This window comes from Colius striatus, chromosome 2 (genome assembly GCF_028858725.1).
Source record: "Colius striatus isolate bColStr4 chromosome 2, bColStr4.1.hap1, whole genome shotgun sequence".
NCBI classification, from domain to species: Eukaryota; Metazoa; Chordata; class Aves; order Coliiformes; family Coliidae; genus Colius; species Colius striatus.
The window spans coordinates 16,436,308-16,458,023 of NC_084760.1; the positions used below are offsets into that span (position 1 = coordinate 16,436,308).

Sequence of the window (21,716 nt, forward strand, 5' to 3'; positions counted from 1 at the left end):
CGGCCACTCGCAGAATAGAAGCGCGACGGGAGCGGGGCCAAGCACCTGCCTCGCAGGGCACCCCGACCGACCCGACCCGTCCCGCCCCGGCGGCGGGACCCCGCGCCTGCAGGAGGAAGCGCTGCGCTCCGGAGCCACCGCCAGCGCCCGGCCGCCCCGCGGAGGAGCGCGGCAGGCTAAGGAGCAGGCTAAGGGGCAGCCCCGCCGCGGCCATGCGCTGAGTCGCCGCCGCGCCCGTCCATGGGGCGGCGCTGAGGGGCGGCGCGGCGGGAGGGCGCCGGGGGCAGGATGAAGTCGCTGCTCTTCAGCCGATTCCTCCTGCTGCTGCCCTGGGTGCTCATCGTCATCATCGTGCTGGACATCGACAGCAGCCGGGCGCCGCTGCCCGCCCTCGCCCCCCGCGGCGGCGGTAGCAGCGGGGGGACGCGGCCGGCTGCGGGGCGGGTGCCCCCTCCGCGGCCGCCCGAGGCGGCGCTGCCCACCATCTATGCCATCACGCCCACGTACAGCCGCCCGGTGCAGAAGGCCGAGCTCACCCGCCTGGCCAACACCTTCCGGCAGGTGGCGCGGCTGCACTGGATCCTGGTGGAGGACGCGGCGGCGCGCAGCGAGCTGGTGAGCCGCTTCGTGGCGGGCGCCGGGCTGCCCTGCACGCACCTCCACGTCCCCACGCCGCGCCGCTACAAGCGGCCGGGGCTGCCCCGCGCCACCGAGCAGCGAAACGCCGGCCTGGCCTGGCTGCGGCAGCGGCACCAGCACTTGCCGCCCGCACAGCCCGGGGTGCTCTTCTTCGCCGACGACGACAACACCTACAGTCTGGAGCTCTTCCAGGAGGTGCGTGAGGGGCGCGGTGCGTGTGACGGCCTCCCTTCAGGGCGCCCGCCGTTTCCCGCCTCTCCTCCCCTCCCCTCAGGTGCCCGTCTCGCACTTCCCTAGGGCAGCTGCCATTTCCCGCCTCCCCTCTCCTCAGGTGTCCGTCTTACACCCTCCTCGGACACCTGCTATTTCGCCCGCCCTTCCTCTCTCCTCAGGTGTCCGTCTCTCACCTTCCTTGGGCACCTACCATTCCTCCCCTCCCCTCAGATGTCCCCCGTCTCGCACGTCCGTCGGGCACCTGCCATTTCCCAGCTCGCCTTCCCTCAGGCACCCGTCGCACACCCCCCTCATTCACCAGCCGTTTCCCGCCGCTCAGCCGCCTGCCGTTCCTCGCCCCCTCGGGAGCCCGCCGCTGCCCGTCCCGTCTGGTTTCGCGGGGCTGTGTACCCCATCCGCGCTTTGCGTCGCGCTCGGTGCCTCTCACCCACAGCCCGGGCACGGGTGGGTCCAGCCCGCTCCCCGGCGCGGACACCCGCCATCGCCCCGTCCCTCGCTCGCGCTCCCTGGCGCTGCCTCGGCTGTGACCGCCCCTCTCTGGATTTTAAGTCTCTTGTACCTCCCCATCCACGCTACCTCCAACTTCTTACTGCTGTTTTCTCTCTTTCTTGCCGAGCGAGGCAAGTTTGGGGTTAACATCAGGAGTGTTGTGTTTTTGTTAAGGTTGGGATGAAAAGCGTTCTTTGATACTTATTTTTTCCGGCTGCGTCCCGCTCCCTGGAGGGCAAACTCGCATCCAGAGTTGCCATCCTTCGTGGTTTTTTTCTAGAGCCGGCTCCTTTGAGTGGAGTTGCCCGGTCTCCTTTTGGCCATTAAAAGCAGCAAAGCGTTTGTGTAATGAGTAAACATCCTTTCAAGAGTCTCTTTTGTGAAGGGACTTGGTTTTTTTCTCTATTGCATCCCCTTTTAGCGAAGGGCTTTGCTCCTTTTCGGTGGGAATTGGCAAGCCTTCGGGGGAAAGGCTATCCAGCTTGCTTTCTGGGCTCCCCTTGGCAGGAAAGAGGAATGTTTAATAAGTGGACGTGAAACAGCAGTAGAAAGATCATGTACATCTTCTGTGACAGCTGGAAGGGTTAACCTTGTGGGGAAAGAAGGGAGGGAAACAGAAAGTAGATTGGCGGCAAGTAAGGAACGTACAGGACTTCAGACAAACTGCAGTCTGTCTTCCGCTGGTGAACAGTCCTGTATTTAGTGCTGTGCACTTGTATTCTGCAGTTGGGAAGCGTGCTTCCTCAGGTGCTCCCTAGTCAGGGGGTTAAAATGAACACGGTACACAGAAAGTTCCCTAGAGCAAGTTATATTTTAAATCGTTATGTTCGTTTGCATTTAGATTCATAATAACATCCCTTTAGTTTCCAGTATGTGGGGCAGGTGTGTGTTCCCCATTCAGCAGCGGTGCCCTACTTTCGTTGCCCCTTCGGCATTCAGCTTTGAAGCTGCTAATTTGAAGACCTTTGCCTGGAGGCTAAACCTTGTTTGTAATTGATTTTCTTAAAGTCTCCTGGCTGTGCTTAGCGCATTATAATGCAGAGCAATTCCACCTACCCATCTTTGATGTGGTGAGAGTGTCCATTCTGTTCCAGAGGTATAAAACTAACCCCGTGAAGTCTTAGGGAGTCTCTGAGTTGATACAGAAAATAGACTTCACCACAATGAGTAATGCGGGACAAAAGATAGTCAGAGACAAATCTTTACTGTCTTTTTGGAGTACAGAAGTTAGGGACAAGCTAAAGGAACAGTATTGGCCGGCATATCCCTTAAGTGGCCCACAGCTACTGAAAGGGGATCAAGCCAGGTATCATTTGCTATATTATTCTAATTGCTGTGAATGTTGAAACAAAAAGGTACAAATTAGCTCTCTAATCGGCTAGAAAATTCAGGAAAGCAAGGGGATAAATCTGTTTGAAGGGTTAACCTTGGAGATTGCAAGCACAAGGGGACAATCTGTGTTTCCCTTTGCTAATAAGAATGAGAGTCTCGAGCACACGGCTCCGCAGTCCCAAGGCTACCCTTTCAGCTGCTGGGGAAGAGCTGTTTACTCTGAGCCCTGTGTTCACAGGCAAACACACGTGCATCAGTGAGTTTTCCCCTGTGAGATGTGGTTGGAAAGCTCTGTCACAGAAGTGAAGAAAGAGAGTTTTGCATCAATTGCCACTACCATTTCCCACGGCTGTTTTTCGAGCTGTACATTTCACAAGTCGCACGTGAGGTTTCATGCGGGGAGTGCCTTGTCCACCTGGCAAGGTTAACGGAAGTCTCTTGGCAGGCTTTGCCAACGGGTGCAAGGTTGTGTTTGGAGAGAGCCAGTAGTCTTGTTTTCAGTAGAGGCACTGCTTTAAGACTGCTTTTTTTTTTTAAAAAAAAGAACAAACAAGGTAAAAACCAAACCTTTCTCCATCTTTATGGATTCTGGCTTGACAGCTCCAGTAAATCCCAACCTGTCCTTCAGGAGCTGATTGATTTATGAAGGTAAACTATGCTCGTCTTCTCCTAGCATGAAGAGAACAGCTTCAGAACACATCACGTGCAGATGAAATCTGGTAGTAATTCTTGTCTTGAAAGTAGTGGTAATGATACCTGAGAGGGAGTGTTTTTTCAGTTTGTTACCCTGACAGGAACAATTCTCCAGACCCGCAGTCACATAATCCCAAAGGAAATCTGAGAAACTGTACTCTGCTCACTGGGGAGGGCAGTATAAACGTAGAGAGATGAGACAGGAGCTCTGAATTCTGGTCTTACCACCATTCTGTGCTGGCTGGATGACCTTCAGCATGTCACTGACACGGGCCCGGGGGCATGTGGGTCCCAAACTGCCAGGAGCAATGTCTGCTAGCATCTGCCTGCCAGCAGTTCTGCTGAGTCAAAGCTGGTTTCAGTACCAGCAGTGAGGGCTCAGGAAGATGAGAACCACAGATGGTTAGGACTCTAAAGCCAACATGAGAAAAGTATCGGTGTTAGGGGTGCATTTCACTTAGAGGTCAAAAAAGCATTTCTGTGGAGCAGAAGGTGTGACAGGGAACCACACGTCAGTGAAGGATTGTGTTTAAGGCAGCTCCTTTGCTGTAGGTTTCCCTAGTGCCCTTACAGAGGGTGGAATGTTTTTAACAAAGCAAATTCAGCAAAGGCTTCACCGTGAGGGGAGGTGTATAAACTGTAAGGGCATGATCAAAAAGGAGCGTGCTTTGACAGGAAATGTCATGGGATGCTTCTGAGAGCTTTTGATGAGCAAATTCTAATCTCTATCTAAAGTAATTCTGTCTGGTAGCTGTAGGAATGGGTACCTTGTATTTGATACGGTCTGAGTGGGGTCCAATAGACTTGGGTAAAACAGGATTTGTAAAAACCAGGAAACCAGCTGCCTCCAGCCTACAGTAGTGTTGTGCTGGAAATTATCACCATCTGTAGTAAATCTGGAATCCCCTAGTGCTGTTCATAATTGTCTTCTTTTTGGTTTTTTTTCCCCCCTAAGACATACAATAGCATGTGGGTATATAGCTTAGTTTTTGTCTGGTAAAACTGTGTCCTCAGAGTCCAAACAGGCAGAGTCTGAGCAGGTTCAGTTGTTGTTTCTAGAATAAGGCAGAGGAGCCTGTTTTTCCTTTCTGCTGCTACAGTGTGATCAGCATTGGCTCACCTGAGCATTTTTTTATGAAAGACTCACCTTCCTGGGAAAAGCTCCAGGGACAGGATCAATTTTTTTCAATGACAGTGAAATTCTGTAGAGTACTGAGTGGGGCTGCAACGATGGTGAATAAATATTTCCAGGAGTGGAGGTGTGGCCTTCAAGTTATTCCCTACTCTTTCCACTTGAGATCCTAACAGTGGCCAGGTGAAAAATCATGCTTTTACTTTAATGCTGGTGGTTATGGCATATTGTATTTTGTTATTTTTTTATTTTGGGATCCAGACTTCAGCAATAATTTGCATTTCTTTCTGCTGAGGTACGGTTCATTCAGCTGGAGGTGCCCATCTGCATCTCTCCTTCAAAAACAACTTTCTGAAAATACCTTTTATCAGTTTCACGTCAGCCTGCATTCATAGCAAAGGCACTAAGAGGCCTGAGATCCCCACTGCTGTGTTTGCTGTGCTTTACAGATGTTTCTACATGAATCATCGTAGCTTCTATTTTTTACTATTGGCTGTTCTTTCTGGAATGACTCTGTTATAGTTTTTGTTGCATTTGTGCTTCATCTTATTCCTGAATGTCAGTTATTGTAATATTGTGACTGATGCCTAGCAACTGCCAATTTCATATTTTTAGACTTCCAGAAGGAAAACCTTAGATAAACCTGGCTTTCCACCTTCATAGAGAGATTTTCAAAACAAGATTAGACTAAGCACTGGAAACTGAAGATAGACAGTAGCTAAACTCCATTTCCCCTCACTCATCACAGAATCACAGAATAGCAGGGGTTGGAAGGGACCTCAAAAGATCATCCAGTCCAACCCCTCTGCTCAAGCAGGTCCCCTTAGATCAGGTCACACAGGAACTTGTCCAGGTGGGTCTTGAAGACCTCCAAGGAAGGAGCCTCCACACCCTCCCTGGGCAGCCTGTGCCAGGGCTCACTCACCTCAACAGTGAAATAGTTTTTCGTTTATTGTGGTGGTTTATGCCAGGTGCCCACCAAGCCGTAATATCACAGACTCAACGTGGGGAGAAAAAGGTCTGATTTATTAATAAACTATAAGAACAGGGAGATGAAAAATAAAACCGAATCTTAAAACACCTCCTCCCACCCCTCCTTCTTCCCAAGACTCTCCTTCCCTCCCCCAGCGGCACAGAGGATGAGGGTTGTGGTCAGTTCATTACAGATAGATTTTGCTGCTGCTGCTTCTCAGGGGGAGACCTTCTTCACTGCTACACTGCGGGGTCCCTCCCACAGGAGACAGTCCCTCATGAACTCCTCCAGCATGAATACTTCCCATGGGTTACAGTTCCTCACTAACTGTTCCAGCATGGGGCCTCCCACGGGAGCAGCTCCTCACACCCTGGCCCAGCGTGGGTCACCCACTGGGAGAACAGTACTTCAGGTACTGACTGCTCCAGCCCGAGTCCCTCACAGGATCACATGTCCTGATAGCAAACCTGCTCTGGTGTGGGCTCCTCTCTCCCCACAGGCTCCCAGGTCCTGCCAGGAACTTGCTCCAGGGTGAGCTTCCCACAGAGTCACAGCCTCCTTCAGGCATCCCCCCTGCTCCAGTGTGTGGTCCTCCACGGGCTGTGAGTGGCTCTCTGTTCTCTGGTGGCCTCCATGGACTGTAGGGGCACAGCTGCCTCACCATGGTTCTCACCACAGATCATAGGGGAGATTTTCTTCCAGGGTCCAAGCACCCTCCTCCCACTCCTGACCTTGATGTCTGTAGAGGTGTTTTCACATTCTCACTCCCTGTTTCTGATGCAGTTTAGCAACTGCACAGCAACTTCTTCCCCTTCTCAAATAGGTTAATCACAGAGGTGTTACCTCAGTCATTAATTAGCCAGGCCTGGGTTAGCTGCAGGTCCATCTTAGAATTGACTGGCATTAGTCCTGTCAGCTACAGGGGAAGCTTCTGGCAGATCTTTGTTTAAAGAAGGCACTCCTGTAGCCTCCTCGCTACCAAAACCTGGCTCAGGCAAAACCACTACACTTATGTTTCAATGGAACTTTTTGTGTTCTAGCTTCTTTCCATTACCCCTTGTCCTATCACTGGGTACAACAGAAAAAAGTGATGCCCCAACCTCCTGACACCCACCATTTATCTACTTGTATTGAGGACTCCAGATGAGGCCTCACCAGGGCAGAGTAGAGGGGGAGAAGAATCTCCCTCAACCTGCTGGCCACACTTCTTGATGCATCCCAGGATGCCATTGGCCTTCTTGGCCATGAGGGTACATTGCTGGCTCATATTTAGTTTATTATCAATCAGGACTCCCAGGTCTCTCTCTGCAGAGCTGCCTTTCAGCAGTTCAAACCCCAGCCTGTACTAGTGCATGGGATGCAGGACTCTGCACTTGTCCTTGTTGAACCTTATGAAGTTCCTCTCTGCCCAACTGTCAAGCTGGTGTTTCTACATCTCAGGCATTTTCTCTGCCCTTTCTGTATTTTGAGTAGTTGGCCAAATACTACTGCTTCCCTGGCCTATGTATGGATATGTGTACAAGCTGGAGGAATTAATGTTACTCTGCTGTTGATTGTGCAGACACCCTCAAGACCTTTATGTGTGAGGGGTGAGCTGCTTACGGACCACAAAGAACAGGAGTAAACAGTCTTTAAGGTGTGTGCAAAACTGAGCTTGCTACACTCAAATGCACTGATTTTTAGAGATTCCTGTCTAGGTTATATCTGTCACCTTTGTGTTTTTCTCAGCCACCTGAACTGAGATGTATGTGAAATGAAAATGCTTCTATCTAAAAGGTTGCTCTCCCTCGGTGCCACCACTCACCTTCTGGTCATTGTCTAAGGTTGCATGCAGGATTTGTCTGAGTGCAAGTGGAGGATTTGCAGACTGAGTCTTCTTGGAAGAACCCATGTTATAAGGTGTGATCCTGAATACAGCCTTGCAGCATGGCGTTCAAAGTAAATCATTGCATTGTCATTTCTAAGGGAAAAAACCCCTCTAAACCAAATCCCAAGCTTTTATTTAGTAACTTAGCAATTATCCCTGTTGCCCACTGCTATGGGGACCAGAATTCCATTTGCTGTAGTTGTTGCCTGTAGAACGGTGTCCTGACTATGATGGTCGTGTTAAAGCTGGAAAAGAAGTAGAAGGAGAACAAGCTGAACCCCTTCTTCTGAAGCTGAGGTAGTCTACAGTCTTTACATTTTGTCTTGGCTAACAGATGTGACCTTCTCACTGAAGGTTAGGTCTGTCCAGCTCTGGTCACTTTCATAGTGGCATTGTAGCGCAGAGGGTGAGTTGTGTGTGTCATTCAGGCTGAAAACATCTTCTTATGCCCCTGTCCTTCACTCCCAAAAGATATGTATGAAGGTGGCAGATATTCTAAGGGTTCTTCACAGTTTGTAGTCTGAAAGAAAAAATCCTCGTTATTAAAAATAGAACAGAAATACATGCAGACGTTGTGTGTCACACAGGCTTCAGCTTGCCCATTATAATCTTTGTAAAATATTTTGAGAACAACTGAAGAAGGACATTACAGAAGAGATGAACATTTACTATTTATGCCAGCTTTGACTAGGGAAGAGTTAGTGCTCCTTCAATAACTTTTACATAACTGTCCTAATCTTTACACGTTGAATCAAGCTAAGTTCTGGGTTGTTCTTTTTTTTATGGGTATATTTATGCAGAAGATTTAAAAGTAGTGTAAATGAATGTGTTTGTCTTTGAAAACATGGAGGGGTTTTTTTTGGTGTATCTCTTGGAGCAGGTTAGAAAAATGAAAATTTTGCTATAGTCTTAAAAATACCATTCAGTAGTCTAGACAGAATGAAATATTAGCCTGCAGTCATTAGCTATTTTCTTCAAAATCTAAAAGGATCTAAATATGAGTTAGCAGTGCATTAAATACCTTTCCAGTATATGAATGATTTAAGAATACATGACAGATTTTAAATGCACACTGACATTCCCCTTGCATGTAATACCTATGCTAAAGAGACTGGATTAGAAAAGACTGGTAGAGAAAAAGTGAAATAGCTTACAATGAGAGCAAACAGTGACCAAAAAAAAAGGGCTATTTGAAACAGATCTATCTCAATGAGAGACTGTGGCTTACAAAGTACTGAGCATTGCTTGTTTCTGCTCTTTGACAGCAATCTTTTTCTTACCTGTGAAACTGATACTGTGACTATGAAATAATCACAGTCAGCAGCTCTTCAGAGGTACACAGAATAACAGAAAGTTGGATGAGAAAAAGAATCAGTAAGTAGAAGAGCCAAAAGGAAACATGAATAGCAAATGTTTTGGAAGTCTTCCCAATCCAGAGAAATTGGCTCCTATCTGTTTTAGTTAAATTTATAACAGTTTTCTCCTGTAGGGATGCAATATTGACATTTGTGCCCGAGGATGCTGGTAGAATTTAGAAACATTAATCATTGGATCTGATATGTAAGATGTTGCTTGAGAGAGGGGGGAATTAATCTGTCCTCCCTCTGCAGTGTAAACTGAGTACGAGTCAGCAGAGGAGGTTTAAGGTAGACGTTTGGGGAACAAGTTTTATAATAGTCAGGCTGGTGAAACACTAAATCAGCTCACCCATGAGGGCTGTGGAGCAGGCTAGATCAATGACTGATGGTTGTTTTCATTTGTAGACCCTTTTTAAAAGGTTTCCACAGAGGCATACCCTTGTTTACCCACAGCAAACTTGCTTTTTGAAGTTACTAGCTCCTAAGTGTCACAGTCCCTGAACCACAAAAACCACAGGTACAGATTTTCTGTGACTCAGTACCTCTTTTGAAGTAATGGTAAGCAGGGGCAGAATCTCTGTTGAAGGCTGAAGTAAATAGGTGTAACATTGCTGCAGCTGAGCTCACCCTCTGACTTCTTACAGTGCAGTCACGTAAGAATCTGACTTGAAATGACCTGCGAGTTATGCAGGACGCCTGTGTGAGAACTGATAGGAAACCTGGCTGTGCTCCTGTTTTAACATGAAAGGTTTTCCCCTGTGGAGGAGTTGTACTAAAAGAGCTCTCAGGCCCGTTTTGGTCATCATAAATTGGAATTTGGCATAGAAATCTACACAAGTCTGGCTGGGATGAGGGGGAAAGCCTAGACGGCAACCTGTAGCCTGACCCGTGCAGATCACAAATTGCACAGGAGTTGATGTGAGAAGAGACCAGGGGGAGGAAAAAAAACCCTGACTACGTACAGCAGCCAGGTTTGCGTTTGCCAAGAGCCTCAGATCTTGAATATAAAGGCACCAACGCTGTGCTGCAAAAACACTGGGGTGGTTGTTCCAGTCTGGAAGCCTTTTCTCTGTAGGAAGCATGGCCGTGTTTCCTTCCGTCTGTCATTTGCCTTCATTCCCCTTGGGCTTTTTGATTTTGTTACTGGCTTGGTATCTTCCCTATCCATCAGTTCAGTGCATCCCATTAGGCAGCTTTTCTTGATTGACTAATGAGATGCTATTTTTGGCAATGCTTTTATCACTATCCTTTATTGCTCAGCTACATTTTCTGCATTTTCACTTGTTATTCTTTAGTGGTTCCTCTGTCGCTGCAGTATTTATTGTTACATGCCCATCACCTCACTGGGATGTCTTTGGTCAGTTGCTACTCTTCTCTCCTATTGTTTCTTTGCCTGCTTCTTCCCAAATGTGACCTCTCCCGCTTCATTCAGGTTTGTTCTGCCATCTTATATCATTCTTCTCATCCAGTACATCACTCCCCTTCTATGCCCAAAGCCCCCTTTCAAATAATCAAAAAATAAGTAAGGACAAAAGCGTTTGCAGAGGACGATTCGTCCTGCCTTAAGATGGCTGCCTAAGCCATGCAGGATGGATCACACCAGCAGGTTCTCATCTCTGTTCATTAACTGCAGAAGTCTAACTAGGATAGCCTAACTTACAGAGAGTGCAGTGTAAGTAAGATGGATGGCATTCATGTCAGCTACTAGGACTTTAAAATGCTGAGTGTTGAGACAGCGTGTGCTACCGCACATTAAAATGACAGAAGAGTAATTTAGGAAGCTGTTTATAAGTTACAGGATTCTGGCAGTTGTTCAACCCACAGCAATAAAGCTATTTAGAATGAACATGTTTTTGAATCACCTTTTTGTGTCCCAGTGATTAGCAGCATCAAATTCCAGGTGCGAGCTGGCCTTTTAATCCAAATAATAGCTTTCTCTCCATCACACATAAACACAGCCGTAACGCAGCGGCGTGTTAACTGCTATTCTCAGAAGATTAAAGAATTATTCCTGCTTTCATCTGCCTAGCGTATCCTGAGGCTGTGAGGTATTTCTCAATTAGCATAAATACTGGTCTGGATGTGCTCTTTCAGTTTTTACTTAAAGGGATTGCTGTATTCTTGACATCTGCTCATTCTATTCTCCACAAATGTCACCTGTGAGAATAAAGAAAGAAACCCAAGGACAAAATAAAGAACTCTGTGAAGGGTTCCTTCCTTCTGATGTGTGGTGGCTGTACTGACAACTCGGAGACACCGAGATGGACCCAAGACTGTAACAATTAAAACTTCTTGGGGCATTTCATGCTGGTTTCCTGAGGTTGGTGATAGGATTTTCCTACACATCACCTATGGGAAAGTATTAATGCAAATCAGTCTGGTTCCGCCTGCATAAATGCCGTGGCTGCTGCTGACCCAGTTCAGAAGTCTTGCGTGATCTGGCTCATTTTGCAGTACAGCTGCCCAAAAGCTTACTGTGAAGAAAGGCAGCAGTGTATGGGTTTACCATGCATTAACTACCCTCTTGTAGCTAAAGCCTGCCCTTGGCTTGCAACATTTGACATACCCTGGGGACAGGCAGCTGGCGCAGGGTAACTAAAATGCTGTTGCACTAGCAACTCATTCAGGTGTCCATCCCTGCCAGGAGGGATTAATGGCAACACAAAAAAGGTAGCGTCTGTTTGCTCCTGGGTTACTACTGGTGTGGCACAGTTGGGTGTACAAGACCATGCCCTTGGAAACCTACTGGCATGTGTAGACGAGCCCAAGAGGATGATGCCTCGTGTCCATGTCTGATGTGTTTGGATGCTAATATAAAAACACTGGTAGAAAAAATTGTGAAATGGATGCATCGTTAAAACCAGAGCTAAAAGGTCTTCGTGGAGTTTGACTGATTTCCATATTCCAACTAGTTAATTGCTAACTCTGCATTTCCTAAATGGAGGAGCCGGAGAGGTTGGGAAAATAAGCAGGGAGAACAGCTACAGCCAAACACATAGAGGGGACTCCTGGCAGCCTCTCACTGGCAGTTAGAGTCACAGGCTGGATAGGATCCTTACCATGAGAAATCCCTGGATTGCCAATGGAATGGACACATCCCCTGTTCTTACCCAGCATGGACTGCTGCTGTGGATGAGATGGACTGACTCACTGCAACTCCTCTTGGCGAGATAGGGAGAAAATTTTGCTAAATAAATTTAAAGACACACAAAGAACTGGAGGGGAAAAAGGTGAATGTCTGTCTTCTGGGTGCACAGCTGAATTGGTGGATTTTGAAATAAGTATTTTATGCTTATTCCATAAGTATATTATGCTTTATGCCCCTGTGTGAAAGTTCTCCTATGAGGCTGCTAACGTTCCTAGCTTAGAAATGTGAACCAGAGTGACGTGATGTCTTTGTTTTTTCTGGTGCATCTTCTGGGAGTTTGGATGATATGCATGATAAATCTTTCACCTTGGCAGAGAAAGAGAGAGAGAGGGAAGCGTTTAATATTTAACCAAGGTTGTCTTTTACTTCAACATCTATCGATAGGGGACTGCAGTTACAAATATGTAAAACTGTGTTTATTTTTGCTTAGAGGAGTGCTTGGAAGGAGAAAGGGATAACCTTTCCCTAAGGACCAGACCTCACTACACAGAAGACAAGAGATGGTTTTAAAAATTGATACAAATTAAGCCCTCAATACACTGGAATACTTGAATACTTGCTTAAATAAGAGCATCTTTAAGCACTGCACTTGGAACAGTGGCTTTTGAATCAGTGTGGTTAAATTGTGCCAGTTGCTGTGTCCGTGCATTTGTCTTCTCGAATTCTCACACCACACTGCCAGTGATTTTGCCACGGGGAGCAGCCCATCAGGGATCACATCATGTTGTCTCCTGTTTACTGTAGAAAATGGGTCTACTAACCAGTGAATGGAATTCACTAACTCCTAGTCATGCATGCTTTTTGCTAAAGAAAGAACAATTCTGTAGTATCTCTAGGTTCCTCTGGGTTAGATGAGGACCACGTTTCCAGAATTGCATTTAGTTACATTTACACTATTGGGAAACCCCTTCATCACTGATAGCAAACTGGCAGCAGCGACCTGCCCGACCTGCTTTCTGTCCTCCTCAGCAAAGCTCTTCAAGAGAAAATGTACAAGTGAAAAAGGTTTAGCCCAAACTTAATCTTTTTTGGTGAGCCTTTAATGCATCTGAGCTGTGTCTGTGGATTGTATCTGGTATGTTTGCAGACAGGGGAAGAGTCATGTGTCACAGTTTCCTGTACTCAGTTGATTTTGTTACCAGTCTCAAACTAGTTGTACTTGTTTTAATGAAGTGTGCATTTGTTAATCATTATAATCATATTGTCTCTCGATGGGCTTGTACAGTAGCACAGAAATAATAAATAGAAATAAGCTGCCCAGTTGGGTTGTGGAGTCTCCTTCTGTGGGGACACATTCAGTCCCCAGATGGACGAGTTCCTGTGTGACTTACTCTAGGTGATCCTGCTCTGGCAGGGGGGTTGGACTAGATGATCTTTCAAGGTCCCTTCCAGCCCTTGAGATTCTGTGATATTGCCAGAATGCTGGAGTCATGCAGATGAAAAAAGATCTACTACATCTTTGAAAGCTCAAATAAACAAGAAAACAAATACTGTTTTTTCATGGCTTTTAAAACTACAGTTATAAAAATAGTATGAAGAGGATATTTTCAGTAGAACTGAGGTGCCTGTGGGCTAGAGAGCTGAAGGTTTCACAGAAAAGGAGTAGGCACAAGCAGCCTTCCAATACTTTATCGGGCTGAAATCTGTAAGCTAGAAGAGTTTTTAATTACCTAGTCCTGACGATTAACGTGTGGCCCGTTCACTCACGCCACAGCCTGGCAGGGAACCCTGCCCGCCACTCACGCTGTGCCCGCTTCTTGCAGATGCGAACGACCCGCAAAGTGTCGGTGTGGCCCGTGGGACTGGTGGGGGGACGGCGGTACGAGCGCCCACTCGTGGAAAACGGCAAAGTCGTCGGCTGGTACACAGGCTGGAGAGCTGACAGGCCCTTCGCTATCGACATGGCAGGTAAGCACCGAGCTCCGGGACACAGCAGTGTTGCTCACAGTAGCCTTCCCCGCGTTTTCAAGGAGCGCGGCAGGAGCTGATGTCCCGGTGTGAGCAGCTTTTCAGCCTTCTGAGGGGCAGCTGTCGTGTGTAGCCCATTAGCACTAAACACCCTGGAAGCCTTAGCTTGCACATCTCTAAGTTGCTCTTTGGTGACATCTGAACTTACTTTCACATGCTTTTAATTTTATTTGACAGCTTGGCTTTTACATTGTATAAATTGTTTGTCTTAAGTTAATTGTAAATTAATTAATCCAGTTAATTTTTGCTAGGAGTCCCTGCTTTTCATTGTGTCATCAGTCTGTAGCAGGCAGCACAAACCCTTCTTCAGCCTCGTGCTGCAAAACTCGACTTTATCAGGAAATGGTTCATTTTTTTATTACTGGTTATTTTGCATGATAGTGGTAACTGCAGATAGATACAGGTTGAAACACTAGGCTTAGGGGGGAAGTCAGTGATAGCTATGGCCTGGTTGATGAAGGCAGAAAAGCTTCACGACAGATCTCATCAATCTTCTGCTGTGAAGTTGGCAGGTTGCACAGCTCTGTCTCGCTGTCAGTCCACACTGAGACAAGCTTCTGTATGTATTCACAACTGCCACGTGAATCACCGCTGCCTACAAGTCCCATTTCTGAGACAGCAGCAGCTGGTTTCCCAGCCAACAACGTGGTATTTGCACTGTAGCATCTTCTGTACTCAGGAAGGAGAGGGAAGGGGAAAAGTTGGAATACAAGGGCAAGAACCAGGTAGAAATAGCCAGCCATCTTCTTTCTTTCTGATAGCCTTATGTTTTGTGAGAGGGAAAAGGACAGTGCTTACTCATTGCCACAGAACATTTTTATATGGATTGAAATGTTTGAGGGCAATATGTATTTACAGGCATTATTATCATGTATTTACAGGCAGTATTTGTCAGGCATTGGAATGGGCTGCCCAGGGAGGTGGAGGAGTCACTGTCCCTGGAGGTGTTTAAGAGATGGGTGGATGTTGCACTCAGGGGCAAAGGTTGGACTCAACGATCTTAAAGGTCTCTTCCAGCTGAAACAATTCTATGATTCTACTAATGGTTGTTTACAACTGGAGAACAGAAATAGGCAACTCCTGCACTGTAGATGCATTTCAAGTTAATCATATCACCTGGCATGAAAATAAATGTGTGAGTGTCCAGGTAGGGGCATTCACCAAGGAAGAAGCAGATATGTCAATGCCTAAACGTGTGCAGCCTGCTGAGGACCACAGCTGTGCATTTTAACAGACTCAGCCTGCAGATTCAGAGATACATATTGACACTATGTTGTAGAAGTGGTTACTTAGGGGCATTTATAAAGAGGATGAGGTTGTTCAGAATTCCTTTGCTGCAGGCAAAAAGCCATTACAACACATTGGCCAATGGCCTCTAACCCAGAGGTGAAGAGATACATAGAAAGGTCTGAAGTTGTTGTTTATGCTTTGCAGTTGCTGCCTGAAACATTGGCAAGAGGGAAAAGCAGCTGCATTAGGAACATTACCTGCTCCTGCTTTCTCTGGAGTCAGAGAAGGGAGAGCTACAGACACAGATACAAGTGTTGAGAGCACAGGACTTTACTGCAGAGCCACAGACAAGGAGTTACTGCTTTGTGAGAGAACTTTCATTAGTATTCAAAAGGTAAATTAAGAAATTATATTACATTTTTAATTCCAGCAGTGAGAGAAAGGGATGCTCTGCAGGGTGGATATTAAGTTTGCATCTTCATTCCCCTGCAGACTATGGTGGAAAGGTGCAGACAAACAGAACAGAACCTGTAAATCCCAAACTGCGTAGGTGTCTGAACAAGTGCAGTCTACAGGACATGGGTTAACATCTTCCACCCTTCCCTGACTCCCCAACACACTCACTCCTGGGGACTTGGAGGACTTACTAACAAACCTGTAGCATGTCTCCAGCATTCCTCCACCCTGCTGGCACCAAAGGGACAAGCAACTTGGGTTAAACCAGGTCCTGCACATCAGGGAGATCAAGGACCTCTCTTGAAACTATTACCCTGAAAGGCCAATATGTGCACATACTAAAGTGCTCAGCTGTCTCCAGCTGTTGATAATTCATGTTCTGATTCCCAAGGCACGGGGAAGGAGACTCTCTTTGGTTTACAGAACTATCTTTAGTGATTTTTCAGAAGGATTTCATTGTGAGGCTGGGTGTGAAAAGAATTACTTATTTAAAAGTTCTGGGGCTGCTGATTTAACTTGGGGCTCTTCAGTGGAAACGCATCTTTTCCCCTAATCACACAAACTTCTTATTCTAGCCTTCAAAATACAGAGCCAAATTCAAATCCCCTGCAAGCAGAGACAGGTCTTGCTGATTTCTTTGGGATCAGCCCAAAGCTCTTTGCTGGCCAGCTTCCCCAGGTTCTTCTTTGAAATACACAGCAATCACATTAGAGCAGTTCAGTTAACACTGGGTTTGAAAAGTTTGTGGTTGACACTGCTATTCTCCAATGCTGAACTGCATCCAGAAAGCAAAGCAACTTTTCCTCTGTTGCTTCTCATCTGGCAACCAACACCAATGAATTCAGGTGTTCCACCTTTAACTGTTGGTAAGTTCTAGAGTTTGACACCATTTCCTTTACCTTAAGGGAAAAAAAGTGAGAGAGAATCATAGAATGGTAGGGGTTGGAAGGGACCTTTAGAGATCATCTAGTCCAACTCCCCTGCAGAAGCAGGGTCACCTAGATCAGGTCATATAGGAACATGTCCAGGCGGGTCTTGAAGACCTCCAAGGAAGGAGACTCCACAACCCCTCTGGGCAGCCTGTGCCAGGGCTCCCTCACCTCAACAGTGACATTGTTTTTTCTTACGTTTAAATGGAATTTTTTGTGTTCCAGCTTCATCCCATTACCCCTTGTCCTGTTGCTAGCTACTATAGAAAAAAGGGATGTCCCAGCCTCCTGACACCCACCCTTTAGATATTTATAAATGTTAATGAGATCTCACCTCAGTCTCCTCCAGACTAAACAGCCCCAGTTCCTGCAGCCTTTCCTCGTATGAAAGATGTTCCAGTCCCCTGATCATCTTGGTAGCCCTGTGCTGGACTCTCTCCAGCAGTTCTCTGTCCCTCTTGAGCTGAGGAGCCCAGAACTGGACACAGCACTACAGATGAGGCCTCACCAGGGCAGAGGGTGAGAAGAGCCTCCCTTGACCTGCTGGCCACACTCTTCTTGATGCATCCCAGGCTGCCATTGGCCTTCTTGGCCACGAGGGCACATTGCTGGCTCATGGTTAGTTTATTATCAATCAGGACTCCCAGGTCTCTCTCTGCAGAGCTGCTTTTCAGCAGTTTGACACCCAGCCTGTACTGGTGCATGAGGTTGTTCCTTCCCAGAGAACTGGGTGTTGTAAGCAAAAAGTGAGCACTGTGGTGGTTATTGTAGGCTTTATTTAAAATCTTCTATATGAAGTAATGCTGTTAGTGATTTACTTTCGGCTTCTTCCCAGAGCCACAGTTTTTGACCACAAGTGGTCAAAACATGAGAGAACGAGTTAGATAATGATCCTTCTAATGTCAGGATTGTCCAAGGAGAGCAGAGTGGTGCCTTTACGTCAGCCTTCCAGGAGCTACTTCAGTCATGGAGATTAACCCATGCCTGTGAATCACTAGGCAAGCAGATTTTTGGACTCGTGGTCCAGAGCTCATCTACCGTGCCCCAAGTTCCCCTGCTAAGGTCTGAACAACTACCTTTTGAGGGGATTTGATATATTTACCTTCAGTACATCTCATCTTTCTTACCGTTCCCTGAGGAAAAAAGCTCTTCTATTAATGCCACTGCAAAACATGGCATATTTTGTCTGAATGTGACAGAGCTGCTGCTGAAGTCACAAATGCAAACAAAAAGAAATGTGAGTGGTTAGTGGCAGATAGCACACTGGGGAAAAAAAACCAACCCAACCACTCGTCCATCAAAGGGTAACAACTGCTTAAAATGCTGAGTTTAAAATGGAGAGCCTCTTTCATGCTGAATTAACTGTCAGCAGCTGTCTTTGCCCTGAACTACAAAAACTCCTGGTTGAGGGTTCTCTGCCTTACTGCAACCCAAACAGGATGTCACAGGGAGAGGGCTGGAAAACAGCGGACCTCAAGCTGTGCCATGTGCAACAAGCCAAAGGCAGCACCTTGAGCTGTGTGGAAACCAGCTCAGCATCAGCACTGAGCATTAGCATTTTATACATCCCAGAAATGAGAAACCCTCCGTTTCTAGCTTGCCTTCAGCTACTGTCCTATGTAGAGCATTCAGGAAGCAGAGGCATTAATCACAGCAACAAAATCTTTAAAGACTGGCTGAGTCTAACTGGATGAGGAAAAATGGTTGTGCCTTTTAACAGAAGCCATTGATCTAGCACAAGTCAAGGTGTGAATTAGCAGAAATACCTTCCAGAGAAAGAAGCACAGATGCAATCTTTGCCACTCTCCCAGGTATCTTGTCATCCAACAAATTAACTCTTATCTAGGAAGCTCTTCAGACAATTAGATTTAATTTACAGCCTAAACCATAAAACCCCCCACAATGCCTCTTCACACTCTGTGTGAATTTGTTCTGTGGCATTTCATGTGAACTCAAGCACAATATGGCTTTGTAGGAATCATGATCAAGTAAAAATATTTGTGTATGTGTAGCATGGTTCAGTTATGCTACATGCTAGTTAGGAATACCAGATTCATCTCTGTTTTGGGATAGAGTTCAAAATAACAGTGTCTCCTCATATATTAGCACAGGAATGTTAACATAGTGCCAGTCTGGTCAAAACCTGAGCCAACTCCTCTCTTCTTTTTTTATGCCAAAATATGGTGTAAAATATGTCTGTGATAAAAAGTCAAGTGAAAGTTGTCACTAGAATATGGCTTTCCCTTGAGTCCATCCAAAGTCTGTGTACACAAACACAGAATGTCATCCATGGGAAGCTAAAGCAGTTGTAAAGCAGAGCTGCAGCGCTAGAGAGCCAGGAGGTAAGTCTCTTGTATTACTTATCTCTTCAAGTTGCTGCTTTATTGGATTCTTTTAAGAAACAAAGACTGTATAACCACTGATGAAGGAAACAAACCTCAGGCCACAGGCCAGTCAGTGCACAGCAGTCTGTGTCCTTGCCACATACAACACTCAGCTTATCTTTTATTTGATGCCTGAAAACACAGGGGCTTTTGATAGGACCCTGCAGTGGCAATTTGTGACAGCATGGTGCCAAGGGCACAGGTTATGTGAGTACAGCTGAAGATCTGTGCACAGGGAGAAACTCACCCTCAGAACCTACTGCAGTTTCCTCATCTGAGGAGCGAGCTTTGCACAGCAGGAGGCAGAAGAAAGGCAGGTACAGGCAACGAGGGGCTGTGGGGGGACAGGGAGCTGAGCTGGGACACAACAAGGTAAGCTGCAGCAAATCTGTCTCTTCTGCTTAGAATGGAATTCCTTCTCCAGTCTAAAAACTAGGACACTGCATTAGTTGTGGTGTTTACTTCCTTTTCTCCTTCATGGATGACCAGCTTAAATCTTAAAAGTCACATCTTAAATCTACTGAAAAATAAACAGCAGCTTAAACAGCTGAGCAGGGCTCCAGCAACACCTTCCCATGCAGAGCAAACACTTGGGGCAGGGCCTGAAATATCAACCACACTAAAGCCCACTTGCACCAAATATTTTTCTTGTTTGTTCCAATTGAGGGAAAAAAAAAACCCCAAACCCTAATCCCAATTTCTGAATGGAAGCAGGCCAGTTTGTCTGCCAGGGACAAGGCCACAGGCATCCTGCAGAAAGCTGGCTGTTGGCACTGCAGGGGCTCATGCTGAGGGAGTTTCAACTCCCAGCTTCACCTCTTCTTAAATGATTACATGTGACTACAAACAGCACTGGGATGGAGCCCTCCCTGTGCTTCCCCCACAGCCCCACTGCACGAGGCAAGATGGGCCTGGAGCCTGCTCAACACAAACCCCTGCCTGGAGGGAAAAGTCCTAACTAATAATTTTTTGGCCTCGTACCGCTTGCCTAAACCCAGCACCTGGGCAGATGCCAGCCAGATCCCAGCCACCAGATCCCAAGAGCTGGAAGAGAGAGCAGCTGAATCCCAGCAGCCAGATCCCAGCAGCTGGGGCAGAGAGCAGCTGGATGCCAGCATTGCTGCCTGTGGTAGCAGATGCTGTTGCTGAGTTGGAGCTGCTGAGCTTTGGCCCCAGCCAAAGCCTCACACCTCCTGGAAGTCTTCTGTTGAGCATTAGAGTGCTCTGCAGGGCCTGGCTAAGCCCCTTCTGTCTGGACAACTGGATTTTCTTAGGCCAAATGTAATGTATGAAACTGTTTTTTTCAACGGTGTCTGTCAATGAATTGGGACTTCAGTTTCCACCCAACCCACAGGCTTCCTCTGCAGTGTCCGAATCTTTATTTTACAGGAAAAAGAATTAAATCCCTTTCTCGGTGTGCTTTGCTACAAGCTAAAGCAACAGTAGTTCATATAGAAGTGGTTTCAGTGTGCCTTCTTTACATGTGCTGCAGTAATTACTTTCTTACATTTTCCTTTTTAAAAGGCTCCCATAAAAGCCACAGATGCTTTCAAGGAAAATACAGTAGCAAGATAATTCTAGTACAAAACATAAGAGACAGATTTATATTGCCTTAGAGAAAGTTATACTCCTTTTTAAAGGAGAAAATTTTAATACTGGCTTTAGAATTAAATGTTCCTGTAGTTTTCCAGAACAGATGTCAAAACTGTTACTACTGCTGCTATAAAGGGACAGCTGGAACCACTCGGAACTGAGGAAAAAGGCATTTCCTGGGTAGGCTTGGCCATCAGGAGGAGGCGCAAACATCGTTTTTCTTTACAAGTGGCACCAGTCAGGTTTGGTTCGTACTGACAGAAGCTTGCATGTGCCTGCAGCGTGCTGGAGGGGAAGCCCAGAGCTCTATACATGGCAAACCAGAGGTGCACAGAGCCTGTTCAGAGAGGGGCAGTTCATTCAGCCCAGGGCTGTCCCTCCGAGGGACCTCACTCACATGTGCCAGCCGCAGCCCAAGCGAGGCCGCAGGGCATCGCCTCAGGAACCGCGCCATGAGCACACCTTGTCCTTCATCAGCCACTCTAGAGGCTAAAAACCTCTACAGACCACAGCTGTTACGTCCAAGTAACATATTTTAACCTTTTCTTCCCAACTCTCACCTTTAAACCCGTCAGGTTTTCTATGGTATAAATCTCTCTTACGTTTTATGTTACTTAAAATTCACTGCTGTTTCTTAAAGTAAAGTAGAAAGGAAGGGTAATGTGAGACCTCAGTGCCACCTGAGTCCTCAGGCAAAAGCACAGACACTCTCTGTGGTGGGAAGTGGATTAAAAATAAGATGCAATTAAAGAATGTGATTGCACCTTGGGGCAAAGCAAACAACGCAGGGTGTACAGGCCTAGCGAATACTGGCTGGCCACAGAATCAAGAAGATGGAGACTTATAAGCTTAAGTGCAACTTGCACAACAACATGCAGCCTTAAAGCTTTCTCTTAACACTTTTTTTCCCCCCTCCCTCTCCAAGGATTTGCTGTGAGTCTCCAAGTGATTCTGTCACACCCGAAAGCCGTATTCAAACGTCGCGGTTCTCAGCCAGGAATGCAAGAATCTGATTTTCTGAAACAGATAACCACGGTGGAGGAACTGGAGCCAAAAGCAAACAACTGCACAAAGGTACCACGCTTCCCACCCTCGGGCTCACGCTTTCCTGTGGCCTCTGCCCGTGGCTGCACTAACACAAGCCTTGTTGTACAGGTTCTCGTATGGCACACCCGAACCGAAAAGGTCAATCTGGCTAACGAGCCAAAATACCACCTGGACACGGTCAGCATCGAGGTGTGATGCAGGGGCCCCGGCACGCAGGACACGGCGGGAGGGGTTGGAGCTCAGC

The 21,716-nt window shown here is 46.8% G+C and overlaps 1 protein-coding gene across 1 annotated transcript; it reads left to right on the forward strand.

The window, feature by feature from the left end:
* The first annotated feature begins 288 nt into the window (after positions 1-288).
* B3GAT2 (beta-1,3-glucuronyltransferase 2) lies at positions 289-21,667 on the forward strand. Its single transcript, XM_061990040.1, has 4 exons — positions 289-834; positions 13,629-13,773; positions 21,351-21,499; positions 21,581-21,667. The coding sequence occupies exons 1-4, from the start codon at positions 289-291 to the stop codon at positions 21,665-21,667; spliced, it is 927 nt and encodes a 308-aa protein (XP_061846024.1).
* Positions 21,668-21,716: the final 49 nt, after the last annotated feature.

Excerpts from the sequence above, each read along its gene's own strand:
- B3GAT2 (XM_061990040.1), top strand. The coding sequence starts at position 289 with ATGAAGTCGCTGCTCTTCAGCCGATTCCTCCTGCTGCTGCCCTGGGTG. Across the intron at positions 13,774-21,350 it reads CTTCGCTATCGACATGGCAG|GATTTGCTGTGAGTCTCCAA; the intron begins GTAAGCACCGAG and ends TCCCTCTCCAAG. Across the intron at positions 21,500-21,580 it reads AAGCAAACAACTGCACAAAG|GTTCTCGTATGGCACACCCG; the intron begins GTACCACGCTTC and ends CTTGTTGTACAG.